Source organism: Hemitrygon akajei, chromosome 2 (assembly GCF_048418815.1).
Source record: "Hemitrygon akajei chromosome 2, sHemAka1.3, whole genome shotgun sequence".
Taxonomy (NCBI): Eukaryota; Metazoa; Chordata; class Chondrichthyes; order Myliobatiformes; family Dasyatidae; genus Hemitrygon; species Hemitrygon akajei.
The window spans coordinates 155,998,995-156,017,065 of record NC_133125.1 but is presented as its reverse complement, the minus strand read 5'-3'; the positions used below and the strand labels follow the sequence as shown (position 1 = coordinate 156,017,065).

General features: G+C 40.9%; 1 protein-coding gene across 22 annotated transcripts in view; it reads right to left on the bottom strand.

Annotated features, from left to right (window-relative positions):
* The window catches only part of LOC140717149 (ras/Rap GTPase-activating protein SynGAP-like), a 683,169-nt gene that overhangs the window by 58,356 nt on the left and 606,742 nt on the right, over window positions 1-18,071 (bottom strand). For 15 of the 22 annotated variants that reach the window (XR_012096464.1, XR_012096465.1, XR_012096466.1 and 12 more), the window contains 3 exons: window positions 15,869-15,925; window positions 10,865-11,539; window positions 4,624-4,761 (listed from right to left, as the gene is read on the bottom strand). The exons of 2 other annotated variants lie outside the window; for them this stretch is intronic. Coding sequence is in view for 4 of the 20 variants with exons in the window: in XM_073030438.1 (XP_072886539.1) it covers window positions 4,591-4,761; window positions 15,869-15,925 (228 nt within the window). In the remaining 16 variants the exon portion in view is untranslated. Of the gene's footprint in view, window positions 1-641; window positions 4,762-10,864; window positions 11,540-15,868; window positions 15,926-16,027; window positions 16,109-18,071 lie in introns of those variants that run through there. 5 more of the 22 variants (XM_073030460.1, XM_073030522.1, XM_073030438.1 and 2 more) reach the window with 4 other exon arrangements.

The window sequence follows — 18,071 nt, the reverse complement described above, 5'->3', positions numbered from 1 at the left end:
AGAGCTGCACTGCAGATAGCTCAGAATTATCCTGGGGTTAAGACTGTTCAAGCATGAGAACAAATTGTCAAGTTGAGGTTTGTATTATCTGAATGCAGAAGACCAAAGGTTATTTGATTGATTTAAGATACTGAAGAGTGTATGATTAGGTCGTGAGAAATACTTCCTCTGATGGGGCAGCTCAGAACATGAAGGCATAGCCCTAACACTAGAATTCAGGATGTAGCTCACAGAAAGCTTTGTAGACAACTGGAATTTTCTCCTTAAAAAACTAACAGGTTCATATTTTAAGTTGATAGACACTCTATTAGGTAAAGAAATGGCACCAAAGTGGATAGAAGAGAGGGAAGATAATTTTTATAGAACTGAAAAAAAGAATATCCTCCCATACTTAAGTTCACTCTCTGGCAGCAGTAAACTGCTGTACTGGCAGCACTCCAAATCTAACAAATTTCTTTCAGGAGCAATACTACCATTCATCTTTAATAAGTTTTATCTATGCCCACCAAACTTACAATAAGTGATTCAAATTCAAACTGGCATTTAGTTGGATACATGTGTCATTTTCAAGAATCACATTGTACAATTTTGTGTTGAAAGAACACAAATTTTTGTCATTATTGATAGAAATTTAAAGTCTGAGGTTTTATTTAATTAAGATTCCCCCACAAATTTACAATCTATTCACAAGAATTTGCCAGAGGTAAGAGATTGGTTTGTGAAATTGTGTAGCACAAGATGGATGTCTTTGGCTCATCATTCTTGTGCTAATGTTCTGAAAGAGCTCAAAAATCGCTCCTCTCATTTATCCTTTCCTTGCAGCCCTGCAAATATATATTTCCAAATATACATCCTAATTCCCTTTTGACTACACTATTAAATCTATTTCTGACATCCTTTTCAGGCAGTTCTTTACAGATCATAATAATTCACAACATTTTTATTCATCTTCCTACTGGTCTTTTGACAAATATTCTGTAACCTCTGGTCAACAACTATGAATACGCATAATTGGCTGTCACATTCCTTGCACAGAATGGCACAGAAGTACTTAATTAGCAGTAAAGTGTCTTGGGACTGCCTGAGACTGAAATGGACTTTATAAATGTATTCAACATAGAACAGTACAGCACAGGAACAGGCAGTTTGGCCTATGTGTTGACCATGAAGCCAAATGAAACTAAGTCCATCTGTTTATGTATAATCCATATCCCTTAGTCCCTTCATGTTCGTGGGTCTGTTGAAATGTCCGTTAAATTCCACCATTGTATCTACTTCTACCACCATCTCTGGTACGGTGCTCCAGGCGCTTATCACTCTATGTAAAAACTTGCCTTGCAGTTCTCCCTTAAACTTTTCTCTATTATCACCTTAAGGCAATGTCCTTGAGCATTCGACATTTGTATCCTGGGTTGACTATCTATTGCTTTTTCATTTTACAGTGCAATCAGAAACCCGGAGGTGGGCAAATGGGACAAGAATTCCATGTATGTCCTTGATATATATCCATAATCCACTTTCTCCAAAATACCAAAAACTGGTAGTGCACTGTTGTCTGCAGCAAAGAAACAAGTTGTTGAAGGAACTCAGCAGGTCAAGCGGCATCCGTAAAGGCAAAAGGATGGGTGTCGTTTTAGGTCAAGACCATGTTACTGCTGTCTGCATCTTGAAGAACCACCATCCCCAATCATCCTCTTCTCCTCATGCTGATAATGAGACCTATACTGATCCCTGGTTCCACTTCACGGCATCACTCTTATGTCTGTAAACCCGTCAGTATCTTTACATGCTTTCACATCTGGGCTCTTGTATATAGCAAATTTCCTTCAACCCATCATTGTATTGTTGTACTTTCAGCCTGGAACCACTTCATTTAAGTTTTCTGCTCCTCCTTCCTTCATTAGCTTGGTATCAGATTTTGGTTGGATACGTTTTGTGAAGCATTTTGGGATATTTTACTAGTTTTAAGGCATACACAGTATAAAGTTGGCCATGAATTGAGCATGTCCTTTTGGGGATGGTTCAGGGTTTTAATTAGGTCCTATTGAAGAACATCATGGTAATTATTCTCTGAATTTATATTGAATTTGGCCCGCAGATTTCTCAGATCGAAAACCTGACTACGATTTAAATGAATATTTTATTGGATGATGTTCTGAGGTCACAGATGATATGTTAAAATTAATCAATTCTTTCTTCATCACAAGACAGAAATAAGTTATAAGAATTATCTCTTCTCAATAACTTAACTGTTTCTCACCTAACAATGATCTACAGCAACCACCAAATGTCTACCTCAGCACATCACATAGCCCTATTATCAACTTCATTCCCTTAGAATATCTATAATGAGCCCACACTCGTCCCAGTAAACCTTTCTACTAAAATACCATCTATTCACTTCCGAGTTAACTTCATGCTAACCTCATGTTGATAACTTGCATCCAACCTGATCAACTGACCAATAATCAGCACCATATTGTTGGAAAATATATGTGTTTTGGAAAACTGTTGGATTAATTTTACCCAAAACCAATAATAGCTGTCTAGACAACATTTAGTTCACTTCCCTAAGGTTCTGAAAGATCATCCTGGAGCTTTAGTTAATGTGGACGGCAACCTAATATCAAGCAGTTCTGATAATTCACCAGAAATCCAATAGACCTGCAGAAAGGGACACTTCAGTTCCAGGACACCAACCGAATTTATACTTTAAGTGCAAGAGAAATTGAGTCTTATGATCCAGGAATCCAACAGTAGTCCATACTTTGGGTTTACAAAAGTCAGAAGTCAAAAATCCAAATGGCTGTCTGAGCTTCAGAGATATGGGTCCTCAGTATCAACAGAAGTGAAGGCATTAGAGCTTGGGAATCCAACAGGATTCATGGCTTTCCATCCAAGAAATAAAAAGGAGAAAAACTGCATTCTCAAAGACTATAGGTTAATCTTTTTGGGGAATTAGAAAGACATGCACTTCTAATTGTCAGAATCAGAATATCTAGCTGGAGAAAACAACAGGATATGGTCTTGTATATGCAGACACCAAGCATTGGGTTTTCAGATGACAAGAGTCAAAGTTCATTGAAACATTAGGCAAAATTGGAATTCTAGCTGAAGTGCCAATCAGAAGTCTATGCACATTTTGCAGAACCACATAAATTTAACTTCCTGTTAGAATATCCAGGTTAGTTTTGTAGTTGGAGAAACCAGGTGTGATAATGTGAAACCAGGAATTGAATTCTAGTTTGAGTAATCACCTGAAATTGGGCTCTCAACTTTAAACAAATAGTGATCTGGCATTTGAGCTTGAAACTAGCAAGATTTTTAAAAATATTTTGAGAACCTGTAGCATTGGAATTTTAGTCCGGGAGACCATCAAAGTTGATGGCCTTGTTAAAATGACCTGCAGGAGTTTGGGATCCTAAACTCATGTGGTTAGCAGGAGGTAGGGTGCCCAATAAGATAAAGAACTGGAAGTAAGACATCTTTAAGCTGTAGGTTCAGATCCCACTCCAAGAACACCACAAGAAAATACTGAGGGAGTGTTGCACTATGGCTGCTAGTTTTTTTCAGATAGGACATGAAACTAAGGCACTAGCCAGCCTCTACTGTAGATGTAAAAGACTACTTCGCAAAATTCCAAAGTGATTAATTTCCCTGATGTCTAGGCCAAATTATCCCCAGCCAATATCACAATTAGAGGTTACCTGATCATTATAGCTATCGAGTTAGCAACAAGCTACTTGGGAATGAAATGCGAATCCCTCATTTAAAGTGAATGAATCAAACAAAGCTTATTTGTTTTGTACCAGTGTATTATAGCACGACTGTATAATCTCTGGTTGTCAGGACAATATAGAGGGGCACTTCCAAAATCTGTCTGGTCTGTTTCTTTCCATCAGAGATTTGAGATGATGTGCATTACAAAAGGCAGATGACTTCAAGAGTCTCACTAGCACTGCTGAATTTGGCTCAAGTTCTCCTGGAGGAGAGTATGTGTCAATGGAGAAATGCACACTGCCTTCCTGGTGAATCAGAGTAACCAGAACTGGTGGGACCAAATGCTATCCAATTGCACCAAAGATGAGCATTAGCCAAGCATGAAATTAGTAGCCTTGTAAGTGAAGATTTCAATCAAACCCACTCTCCACATAACTAGAGATTTTTATGAACTGTACAATTTTGTTATATTTATTTATATATATTATTTATATTTATATCTCAAACATTTTCCTTTTCTTTCTCACACAGTAGGCCATTTAAACACGGCACAAGTAAAAAAGTGCAATGAAAAATATACCACTCGTTAAGTGCATCGAGATCCAGGCATTGTCCACAGCCAATGAACTCAGGAGTGTTCGTGCATGGATGACGATAGGATATAAAATAATTATTAATAGTTAAAATTGGTTCTCATTTCTGCCGTTTTGCCAGCTTCATCCCATTGCGGGCACGCTTGAGCAGGGGAAAGTGGAGGAAAGGGAGAGGAGAAATGAAGTTAAGTAGGGGGTAGGAGAGATGTTTTGCACCTGACTTTGCTTCCACTCCCCCCCACCACTGTCCCCTGCTCCAGCCCCCTTTCCCTTTGCATCAGTGGTTGCTGGCATTACGGAATTCGCCATTTTCAGTGATCTGGAGGCGCGGCGGAGGGTGCGATGACATCACGCCATTCAGCTGGGTCTCGCTGCACCGGTCTTTCATGTGAGTTAGGGTACTCATCAGCCGGGAGTTGGTGGCCCCCATCGTTGAGAGCTGCCTCTCCTAAACAAGACAAATAAAATATAAAAAGGGAAGAAATCCATGTTAAAGCCACAGCATCCATCGCCAAGGAGGGCGAACCCCTCTGTACCTTGAAGCAACCAAGCCAACTCCTTGAAACAGCGCATGAGGGCACAGAAGGTAATGAATATATTTGTTAATAAAGAATGCCAATTTAACTGTACATACAAACGTATTGCATTTTTTAAATACTTCAAATTGTTTGACTAGAAAAATAGAATATTCATAGCTTTAAGGCAAGTGACATATTTTGAACAGGATTCAAGGACAATCTTGACAATCAAAACCATTCCATGACTCAGGCTCTATGCAAATAAGCTTTGAGCCATAGATGAGGAACACATACTTGAAGGTCGGGATGTGGCTGGGCAGATGGAATATCAAATAGTGGGAGAAAGCAAGGTCAAAGATGACAAATCTCTTCTATATGAAAAAGGGGCAGTGTGGGGCGGGATTTAGCGGATGGAATCATGAGGAATCTGTTGCCATTTTAACAGCAGGAAATGAATAAAAATTTAAAATAACAGTGAAGGAAAGAGAATAGGGGCGTTTTAAAATATAGATACCCTGACTGGAAGGTTGGACTTTAATAAGCCCGAACAGAATGAACAGTGCGCTTGATGCAGGATTTTGGCTGGATGATTCAAGGGAACGAGGACATTTCATGCTATCAAGAATCAAATCTACCAACAATTTACAACATCTTTGCCTTCACATTCCAGTGCAGTGTGCTCCTTCATGGTGGCCTGAGCTTCGGGGCAGTTAGTCTTAATAAAGTACATGAAGAATTATGAAATGGGCAGGGCCCCCTGATTCCAATTGAACAAAATGTCTGGTCTTGATCCTTGCTTCTTGTATGAGAGCTCTGGAGCCAATCTCACAGCACCATCTCCTCACATAACCAGCAGACTGATTCCATCCAAGTATCGGCTTGAAACATGCACATGAAGCAAACCTGTACTCTGCCCTCTCTACAAAAGTGGAATTTGCTGTACCCACTGCAGGCTACTTTGACCTACTGCTGCATTAGATCGATAAGTGCCTGATATGGCAGTGGGATTAAAATCAAATGCAAGCTCATCATCTCCATGTCAAATATTTAAAATCAAAGGAGTTAGTTTGCATCAAAATAGAATTGTTGGTGACCTATAACAACACTTGGTTGTTTTCTGTCCTCCCTAGCTTCACCCCTTTAGTTGCCTTTTTGGATATAATGTGCTTTGTTGGCATGGGATTAAAGGCCCAGTGGCCTGTCCTAATGCAGGTTTCATAACACCTGGTTTGTCATCGAATGGCAGGTAGAAATGCTTTCTGGCGGGATTCATCCCTTTTCCTTCTACTATCTGGAAGCTGCAAACTGCCTACCACTCCATCCCCGCCAGAATGAGGGTTTTTTTTCCCCAATCTGCCATCATCTTGGCTATTGAGCATCACCACAGATGACCAGTAATTTTCCTACCCCAGCAATGCCACTCTGGAACAGAGCAGGGACTTAGGAATAACGTTGGCCATCTTCATTAATAGCCTCTTCCTGCTCACCCAATAATGTACTCAGCTTCTCAGCAGCTCATTTCTGCAGTCCCCTCAACATCCTACAATTTTTAAAACTCCAGCTGCTAAACCCTTTAACCATTCCTCACCACAATTAAGATGATCAATCTGCTAGAAGATGCCCAATTCTAGTTACCAGACCCCTTCTCGGTGCGGGATGAAATCCCACACAGCCTGGGCTGCTGATTAAATCAACAAGACACGGTGGATGCTTAATGACCCCCTAAGCAAAATGAAAGGGTCATGGCTGATCAATAGTTGATTTTAAACTCCACTCATAATCAAATCAGTGTAATGCTGGCCAGGATCCAAAAGCTCTGTTCATCTTAACCTGGGTGGTTTCCTATCTGGCAAGTCATGCAGAATTAAATTAGACCTCTGAAGCACCTGGCTCTCCTTATGGGATACACCAAATTTAGGTGCCCTCGGTCGTAACGGTGGGGGTACCGTAGCTTGGACCAAACAAACAAGAAGACACAGCACAGAGAATGAAAGGCTTTAACTTGTGACAGAATGATAATCATGCAAACATAGCTGGTGCAAAGCATATTACAATGCAAGGTAACAGCACAGTCTCCTTTTGGGTTCTGGGTCTTGTTACCTTGCATTTCCCCAATGCCCCAAAGCTCACACTCTCCTTTCTGTCTTTCCTTACTTGGTTTGGCTTTTTGAATGTAATTAGCTGGGGACTGCAAGGTACTGTACATCAGGCTGAACACCCTCAGACTGGTCTGCTTTCACACCCTACCAAGCCAATTGTAAGCCTTCAGGTGTACATATTGCAGCCAGTTTTGTGAAGTTATGTCACCTGAAAAACGGGATTCATAGTCTGAGCTGGTTGACTGCAAGTCACACAGATGAAAGTTTCAAGTCAAAGTCAAGTCAGTCCCATTGCCACTAAATCATTATTACGTTCTCAGTTAGCTGCAAAATGGATTGCCAGATTGAATTAAGCTGAGTCTCATATGAATCTGAAGGCATTTGATGAACAAAATCAGTTCACAGTTAAATTTCATATCCTCTTCTCTGTTCACTTGGTGGTGATCATTGCCTTTTGGTTGGATATTGATGCACTGACAGTGAGGTTACCAGGAATGTTTCACAATGGGTAAAGTATTGTTTATGTACAGTGCATGTTACTTATGTAATTCTACAATATCTGTTTATAAATGCATGTTTGTACATACTGTATGTGCATGATGGCTAATGCAATGCAGCAAAACACTATCCCAATCCCATATCCTTTTGTCAATGAGGATTTCACAACTCCCCAGATGCTGAAGCTGGGGCTTTCTGTCTTGGTGATGAAAGGTCAAGCTGTAGAGAAGCAGTGATAACTGTTGGCAGCATGACCTTACAGTGGGCTTTCAACTCACCAAACAGGCATTTGTTGAGTTCTACAGTGTCTAGTCACAAAGTACTGATGAGCCAAAACCAGTGCAGAAAACCAGGAAGAATGGAAGCAAAGGGGTCCTTAAAAATATTTTATAAATTTTGCCATTATAAAAGATGGAGATGCATAAAACAATTTTACTAAAACAGCACTTCCACAATGATATACAAAGTACATTCTTTTACAAGTCACAACAGAGCATGATCTTTGCTTGAGGGGTATCTTCAGATGCCAACAAAAGACACTGGATGCCATGTGATGAAAAGAAAAAGGACAACATTACATGATAATCAACTGAAACTATGAATACTGATTTTTTTTAAAGGTATAACGAAGCAACAATGGATTGGACTTGATATCTTGCCAATATGAGGAGAAGACTTGATGATCTAGGTCTTGCTTTTGATCTTTTGCGCCATCCTCAAACTGGCTTGAAAGCACCCGTGTTCCACCACTGTTCGCCCCTTGTTTGAAAAGATACTGAGCAGATGATGGAACACTCAAACCCAATAAAGACATGGTGAACTTCAATGAAGCAGTAATGAAAGTAAAACCAAAAAAAATTGCACATATGATTGCAAAGTGAAAGTGGAGTCACAACTAAGACACTGCAGAGCTTTGCAATATTCACTTACAAAGGCCAACACATTAACCAGAGGGGCCAATACATCAGCTCTCAGCCAGGCTGTCATTAAGGACCCTTGAATGTTGCGATCAGAAGGTTGAAAGATTAAACCATTTAACTTATCTGATGTCATCTATTTGTCTAGAGTTGAGCTGCAAGTTACCCTTTCACAAACTTTCCCTGCTCCACTCTACTGGCAGGCCAGTTCAATACATTTTGGGCTGGGTTGCAATTAAATTGTCTAAAATGTTCTATTCATCCACTCCTGCTAGCTTCTGAATTTGAAGGAACTGGGGCCACAAAGTCCTCTCAAGTATTTTCCCATCCCTATCCTTCAATATTAGAACAAATAGGAGGCACACTACAGTAGTTGGCAAATTGTTTCTTAAAGGGCATAGAATAAATTGTGTGACCCCTTTGATGTATCTCTTAACTGCTGCTAGTGTGCCACTTATTTAACCATAAGTTCCGCAAAAGAGTAGAGTGAGATTTTGGGGATGGTCAGCAGCATGACAGCCCAACTTTGATAAATGAGAACAGTTAATATTTTCTTTGAGTTACATTAACTCACTGGACTGGCTAAGAACTGAATGTACTCATGCCCAATGATTTCCAACAGAGAATGCTAAATTGGCAAGTCGCAAATCTATCATTGGTCATACAGTAAGACTTCATAGATAGCACAGCACAATACAATCTACTGACTGTTGTAGGCAAAAGAAAACTCAAGCCAGGCAGTAAACTAGTGGGCAACAGACTGAAAGCCGACACACATGCGATACAGACAGAAATCCAGCTTCAACACAACATCTTGGACACACTTTTTGAGACACTTTCAACCCAATGATGTTAACGATTAGTTGGATTGAATTGCATTTTTTTTTTGCAGTAAGCCACGGCCCCAGTCCCCACCCTCAACTCTCAGTGAGACCTCTTGCCTCTCTAGATCCTGAATACTCAGGAGCAAAGGGCAGGAAGATGGAAATGTTTGTGACTCCATCAGCTGATAGGGATGAGTTGGAGGCCTGATTATAAAGGTTAAGTTCACATTGCCGAACATCTGTTTTCCGCATCAGAACTCCATGGGACCTGCTCCTGAGAGGTCGCCATGTACTTGGTCAGACCAGGTGATCAACTGAGATTATTTTCTTTTAGGTTAAGCCCAAAAAACAAAGGTACAATATAAATGTCCTTATTCAGAGACTATGTGAGAATTCATCTGCCCTGGTGAAAGGGTTTTCCGAAAGAGGCAAAACATAACAGCTGTAAAACCTAGTTTTTGAAAGGTTCTGAATCTAATGTTTCCGGTTTGAAGATATGAACAAAGAAAATATCTAGAAACCAAATTTGGAAATCCATTCATAAGTTTAACCCTGGCTGTTCTAAAATAAAGTTGGTTCCTTTGTTGCGACTTGGGACGATATAACAATATTTAGTGATGTGCCTGATCAGGAAATTGCATTGTTAGGCAGCGGTAATCCAAAATTGCAGACCTCTGGGATCCCTAGAAGTAATACATTTCATTATAGCAATCCAAAGTAGGACACGTGAGGCTCACATCAATTTGGACTCATTAAGGGAGTTGGTCTTTGCAGTTATGACTCTGAATGGCACACATTGACAACTCCTAATACCAGGACTAATTTTTAGGGCATGTAACCTTCTTCATATTAAACTGAAAACTAGCAACACATCATGGGATGTCTATGAGTTTTTAAAAATGGCAAGATGCAGGTTATCTGGGAAATACTGGTTGAGACAAATGGACACAAGCACAGAAACTCACACACAAACAGAGGCAAACACAAAAAAAAGCCACACAATCTCACAATGACTTTTCAGACAAATTTGAAAAGATTTTTTTTTTGCGTAAACAAACCTTTCATGTCTTAGCTTAAGACTCTCTGATGGACAATCAGTCCAGGGACCACAGGTGATCTCGATGTAGTGGCTGCACCAAGTAAAATGGCGACCTCAGTATTACGAGCTCTTCAGGAAAGATTTCCCGAACTTTCTCCTCACCCACCCACTAAACCCCAAACTCAAATAGAATTCCACAAAATAAACAGATTTACTCCTTCTTCAAAGAGTTGCTTCTAGCTTCTTAATAAAAGAACCTTCTCCATTCCTTGTTTAAATGGCGGGAAAAGGCAAAATTGCAAGAGGTCCATGAGAACAGTCACACATGAAGATGTTGTGTAGATTTGATTTCTGATAGCTCTGAAATTGCTGGCTTGCTGGAGATGTGCAACAAGATCCAATTTCTGCCTTTTTCTTCTCTGTATACACAAACGGTCACCACCAATCTGAGACTGAACCACACTGAATAATGGCCTCTTTCATTTCGTGTTATTCCACCTTTGACAAGAATACCAAGAAAGTGTGCAAAGCACCTCCACTGGCCCGTGCACAGAAACTCAATGGAAATTGGAACTTTTCACACATCTCCACAACCTTCAGACTTTCTGAAAGCCAGGGATACTGCAGCTTAAAGGATTTTCCCCTTTTTCTCGTACCTTATGATTCGCTGGCCTCAATTGTCGGAGGTAAGACATTGTTCCAGCCAAGGTTCGCTAGTCGCCTCCGAGTCAGTCAACAAGGCCCTCATGGTGCGACCATCTCCCCTGCCCCCTTCTGTATGTGAACGGAGCATTCCTTCCTTCACCCGGCTAGTGTGTAATTTAAACCACCATGATATTAACCCACTTACCAGGTTCTATGGGGAGGGTGTGGGGGTGAATTTTGAACACAGATCCTGATTCAATTTATATATAAATATATATATATATTTATAAAAATGCAATTGTTCAGCATAATACCCTGTTTGCCCTCCCATTCCCACCACCCATTCCTCTTCCCTCCCTAACCCATCAAGCCAATTTGAGAATTCTTTACACAGCAGCACAGGTTATCTAAACCTGAATGGAAGTGGTAGTCTAAGCACCACCTTCATAGGTCCTGTGCCAATTTAAGCCAAAGGCATTGTAACTTCAGACCAGCTGCTGACCCCCTCCCCCTTCCACGCTGAACTCGAAATGGCGGCCATGGCGGCGCATGTGGCGGGGGTCTCCACGAAGCTTTGCCTCGATTCGGCTCGAGGCGAAGTACTTGGCACGGTGAGAGCGAGGTGGCTGGGCAACAGAAGGGGCCGGGAAGCCATTTTGGCTTTTTTTGAAGGAATGCTCCATTGACTTCCAGAGGGGGGATTTTGAAATGTGTGAGGGAGGCAGATTAGAAAAAATAAAATGGGTGAGGGGAGGAGGGTGTGAAAGAATGAAAAGGAGAAAACAGGAAAGAAGGAAGAGAAAAAGAAATTTACACATGTAGTTCCAATAAGATCAGCCACTATTCAGCTTGGCACAATTTCCATATCACAAGGGCTACTGTGCAAGAGACATGCGTACCCATACAAATGCAGAGTTCGCGTGCGTGCGTGCACACACACACACACTCACTCAAACACACACACACACACACACACACACACACACACTCAAACACACACACAGGTAAATATATTGCAGTAGAAATGACAGCACCAATGTTAGTAATTAGATTCTATATCACCAAAGTGCCTTTTGAAGCATTGTTTAACACAGTTTTGACAGCAAGAGTTAAAAAGCAACTGCAGAACCACAGCAACTAGAACAGCCAGAAGCTCAGTGGCTTGACCGTATCTGGGAGATTTTAAAATATGCCACGGGGCTAGAATCCTTCACTAAGGGTGGCACAGTAGTGTAGTACTATTACAGCACCAACAAATGCCAGCAGGGTTCAATTCTTGCTGCTCCCCATAAGGAGTTTGTACGCTCTCTCTGTGATCATGTGGGTTTCTTCTGGGTGCTCCGGTTTCCTCCCATATCCCAAAGACGTACAGGTCAGGGTTAGCAACTTGTGGGCATGCTACACTGGCACCAGGATGTCCAGCACAATACTCACGCATTTGATTAGAGGCAAACGCTGCATTTCAATGTATGTTTCGATGAGCAAGTGACAAAGAAAGCTAATGTTTACAATCCGCTAGCTGCTGCAACACGGCAACGGAGCACAGCAGGCATCCCTTTGTATGGGATTTACAACCCACGGCACCGTGATGCATTGCAAAAAAGGACAGGCAAACCATGGTGTGGAATTGATATGCAAACTACAACTCCAGAGCACGGCAAAAGTCGGGGAGGGGCTGATTTGACTAATTGACTGATGTCATTGCAGACTAAGTTAAAATCATTTTGCCTGCTGTCTTTATAGTAATGGCACAACTTTTCCAAGGTGTGATCAAGCCCTGCAACTCAGCATCTTCGATTTGAATGTATTGGAAATACTCAGCAGATGAGAAAGCATCCAAGGGCACAGATTAAGCCCGATGTAATAAACCTAACATATTCCCAATGTCCTAACCTGATGATGATCATTTCCAGCATGTTTGCTCATTTTTCACATGCCATGCAATTTTCCGGAAGCTTCTCCCCCGTGCCTATTTTCCTCTGCATTTCAGATCACTTGCCACCCTCTGCCCACTATTATTATTTTTAGACCCTCGAGGATTTCACCATAGCCACTAGGAAGCAGTGGAAAATCTTCCCTATCTGCAGTAGCGCCACCTCGCCACTGCCGACCCATTCCCACCTCACACAGGTGCACATATGGAATATCCGGACATCCAATCACAGACTGCCCCCCTGCACATGGTAACTGATGACGTCAGTCGTAGGCACGGTGCTGATAGGTTTAAATGGATAGGAGATCACACAGCGCCTCCCCCCACCATCCCTTGTGAACTTGGATGAGTTTCCATTCAGAAGGTTGCATGGCAAACAGGCTGCAATTAATACTCCTTTCATGGTGGTACCCACAGGTTGGTCTTCTGGCAAACAAACTCGGCCCCGATATTTAAATGACCAAATAAAATCCACCTTCCTCTCAGATCAAGGGAGGTTTATCAACCAAATGAGCTTCGCCAACCTGGACTTTGTGAAAAATATATCTGTGTCTTAATCATTCCTCACCAACCTTCTCTGAAACTCACTACTAACTCTTTCTCACTTCTAACTAAGAAGCATTAATTTATTTTTTCCTCTCTACAGATGATGTCTGACACACTAAGTTTTTTCCTCTTTAACCTAAAACCTGAACTGTCTTTCTCTCTCCATATGTGCTGCCTGACATTCTGACTGTTTCCAGCATTTTATTTCCTTTGGGCAAAAATCAGTGGCATCCTGAGATTTTACGTCCAGCTGTGATGGTACCCTCCCCTTCCTCTTTGCCCTGTAGGAGGCAATGTTTCACTTCACAAATGATCAAGGAATACAGCTGTATCTTAAACAATTTTCTAAGGGATAGCATGCATAACTCATGGTTAAATTATTACCAATTCCTTGAAACCCCTTTCTCCCCAGCCCCTGTGGTTTGAGTTGTCATCACTTTACCTTACCAATGGCAAACCTCTCGACAACATACACATTTTTGTTTGCAAATGGATATTTTGGAGCATAATGAAAAATGAATAACATTGTAAAAAATGCAATGTTTATGCTCTACCTATTTTGAGTTCTTAGCTGTGTGATAAGGGTGGGCAGAGGATCAATGAGAGATGAGTATGTCCAATTGGTGTCAGTAACTAAGATGACTGCCTTCTCCTGAATTGCACATTCTGGCTTGCCACACTGTGAGTGTACACACAGGAATGGCTACAGAAGATAAACCTCTCAAGCTGTGGATGAGCCTGTTTCTGGAGTGGAAGTACGAATCTTTCTAACTTAGCAGTGAGATTGCTGCTTTCATCAGCGATCCATTGGTTAAAATACCATGGAACCTTTGAGTTGTCCCAAAGTTCATTTCGTGTAACTTTTTTCCATTTACAATATCTTGCTTAAAAGAACATTTTCTAGGTGAGTGATCTTTCTTATCTTGAGAAATTACTGCAATTTCAGTTCTTACAGAAAGTGATAACCACGCTATCCACCCCTTACTTCCTACAAAGTTCCAATGTCAAAAATGTGTCCTTGGTAAACATACAATAGACCAACACATAGTTTCCAGGATATAAAGGAGTTACTGGATCCAGTGTATCAACTAAACTAGTTTACCCATTTGTTACAAAGGCCTAGCTCTTTAGTTTCCTTCAAAGTAAAACTAAAGACAAATCTACAGAGGCATGCAAAAGTTCGGTTACTGTGAATAGTTAAGTGAGTAGAAGATGAACTGATCTCCAGAAGTCATAAAGTCAAAGATGAAACATTCTTTTCAAGATTTTAAACAAGATTAGTGTATTATTTTTGTTTTGTACAATTTTAGAGTGAAAAAAAGGAAAGGAGCACCAAAATGGGCACCCCAAGAGATTTGAGCTCTCAGATAACTTATACCAAGGTCTCATACCTTAATTAGCTTGTTAGGGCTACGGCTTGTTCACAGTCATTGTTAGGAAAGGCCAGGAGATGCAAATTCCAAAGCTTTATAACTACCCTGACTCCTCAAACCTTGTCCCAAAAATCAGGAACCATGGGCTCCTCTAAGCAGCTGCCTAGCACTCTGAAAATTAAAATAAATGATGCCCACAAAGCAAGAGAAGGCTATAAGAATTTAGCAGTGTCTACAGGTAGCCATTTCCTCAGTTCGTAATGTAATTAAGAAATGGTAGTTAACAGGAACGGTGGAGGTCAAGTTGAGGTCTGGAAGACCAAGAAAACTTTCCAAGAGAACTGCTCGTAGGATTGATAGAACGGCAAATCAAAACCCCCGTTTGACAGCACAAGACCTTCAGGAAGATTTAGCAGATTCTGGAATGGTGGGGCACTGTTCGACTGTGTAGCGACATCTGCACAAATATGACCTTCATGGAAGAGTCATGAGAAGAAAACATTTCCTGCATCCTCACCACAAAATTCAGTGTCAAAAATTTGCGAAGGAGCATCTAAACAAGCCTGACACATTTTGGAAACAAGTCCTGTGGACTGATGAAGTTATAATAGAACTTTTTGGCTTCAATGAGCAAAGGTATGTTTGTAGTAAAAATGGTGCAGAATTTAATGAAAAGAAGACCTCTCCAACTGTTAAGCACGGGGGTGGATTGATCATGCTTTGGGCTTGTGTTGCAGCCAGTGGTACGGGGAACATTTCACTGGTAGAGGGAAGAATGAATTAAATTAAATACCAGCAAATTCTGGAAGCAAACATCACACCATCTATAAAAAAGCTGAAGATGAAAAGAGGATGGCTTCTACAACAGGATAATGATCCTAAACACACCTCAAAATCCACAATGGACTACCTCAAGTGGCGCAACCTGAAGGTTTTGCCATGGCCCTCACAGTCCCCTGACCTAAACATCTTCGAAAATCTGTGGATAGACCTCAAAAGAGCAGTGCATGCAAGATGGCCCAAGAATCTCACAGAACTAGAAGCCTTTTGCAAGGAAGAATGGGCGAAAATCCCCCAAACAAGAATTGAAAGACTCTTAGCTGGCTACAGAGAGCGTTTACAGGCTCTGGTACTTGCCAAAGGGGGTGTTACTAAGTACTGACCTTGCAGGGTGCCCAAACTTTTGCTTTGGGCCCTTTTCCTTTTTTGTTATCTTGAAACTGTAAAAGATGGAAATAAAAAAGTAATCTTGCTTAAAATATTAAAGCAATGCGTCATCTTTAACTTTATGCCTTTTGGAAATCAGGTCATCTTTTACTCACTTAGCTATTCACAGTAACAGAAGTTTTGACCAGCGGTGCCCAAACGCTTGCATGCCACTTATATTCAGAGAATGCATTGGCCTGTAAAATATCATGGTAAATGCAAGCAAACAGAAAGAATATAAAGACTGAAGGAGGTCTGGCCTCAGAAATGCAATGAACTCTGTGAATCAAACTCATTTGAGAAGACTTGTCATAATATACTGCAAACTGGACCAGAAGAGATCTTCCCAGGGTGAAGCAGAGTTTGAAGCAGAATGCAGAGAGCATGCAGTTGGGATGAGCATGCATGCTTGCTAGTGCTAAGATAAAGTGAACTTGTGATCCAAAAGTCTGCAGCTTCTCAAGAGACTTTAAGCAGACTGCAGAGAATTTTCATCATATTTGTATCAGTTATCAAAAGTCCAAGTTGGAAAATGTTATTTCACTTCCTGTTAGAGTCTATCCTTTCAGTTCTTGAGCTGGAAGATTAAGGGTTCAATTCCCACAATAACACTTGGAGAACTAAAGTTAGGCAGGTGCTTGGGTGCAGGACTGAGGTATGTTGTATTGCTGGTGGTGCTGACACCTATCCTTGCAATTGGGTGTTATTTATTTTTAAATGGAAGAATCTGATGATGTAATAAAGTGGTTCTCCTCAGTGCCTTGGACAATATGTATGTGTTACCTGGTCATGTATACTACACTGACATATCACCTAGTTATTCTGGGATCTTGCTGTAAAGCTCAAGGGTAAGGATTCCCTATGTTTTTTATGCCAAGGACCAAAGCCATTAAGCAAGAGGTCCATGGACCCCAGACTGAGAACTCCTGCTTTAGGGATTACAAAATGGACCATAATCCAAAATGTCAGTTTGAGTATGAAGGTGAACTTAGAAATTGTTAAGTTCCTTCAGCAATTAAAGATAATATAACTTCGGTAGTGGTAATTATTGTTGAGCTGCTCCCACTCGATCCCATCAGATTCGATAATATATGTGAGTCAGTGCAAACGACCACTGAATTAGTGAGACTATGGTGAAGTAGCAGAAAAAATACTGATGTCAGGATGACAAGTTTCAGGCCATCAAATGCTCCTCGTATGTTAACCCTTTCATTCCTGGAATCATTCTCATGAATTTCCTCTGGACTCTTGCCAATGCCAGCACATCTCTTCTTAGATAATGGGGCCCAAATTTGCTCACAGTACTGCTGGCAGTCCGGTCTGACCAATGCCCTATAAAGCCTCAACATCATACCCTTGCTCTTATATTCTAGTCCTCTCAAATTGATTCAACCTGCAAGATAATATTTAGGCAATCCTACACAAGAATCCCAGGTTGCTTTGAACTTTCTCCCCATTTAGAAAACAGTTTATGCCTTTAATCCTTCTACTAAAGTTCATGACCATACACATCACTGCATTATATTGCATCTGCCACCTTGTTGTCTATTCTCCCAAACTGTCTGAGTCTTTCCGCTGACTTCTTGCTTCCTCAACACGACTTGCTTCTCCACCTTTCTTGCTGTCATCTACAAATTTGGTCACAAGGCCATCAATTCTGTCATCCAAGTCATTCTCATATAATGTGAAAAGAAATGGTCCCTATACCAACCCCCACCTCCATGGAACACCACTTGTCACTGGCAGTCAATCAGAATAGGCCCCATTTATTCCAACTCTTTTGCTCCTTCCAATCAGCCAATCTTCAATTCATGTTAGCATCTTTCCTGTAATAACATGGACTCTTATTTTTTAAGCAGTTTCATGTGCAGCACCTTGTTACATCCAAGTAAACAACATCCATTAGCTTTCCTTTGTCTATCCTGCATGTTATTTCCTCAAAGAATTCAAGCAGATTTGTTAGACAATATTCTCCAGTAAGGAAACTATGCTGACTTTGGCCTATTTTATCATCTGCCTCCAAGTGCCCTGGAACCCCATTCTTAATAATCTACTCCAACATCTGTCCAGATACTGAAGTCAGGCTAATTGGCTTATAATTTCCTTTCTTCTGCCTCTCTACCTTCTCAGAGAATTTTTAATTTGCAATTTTCCAGTCCT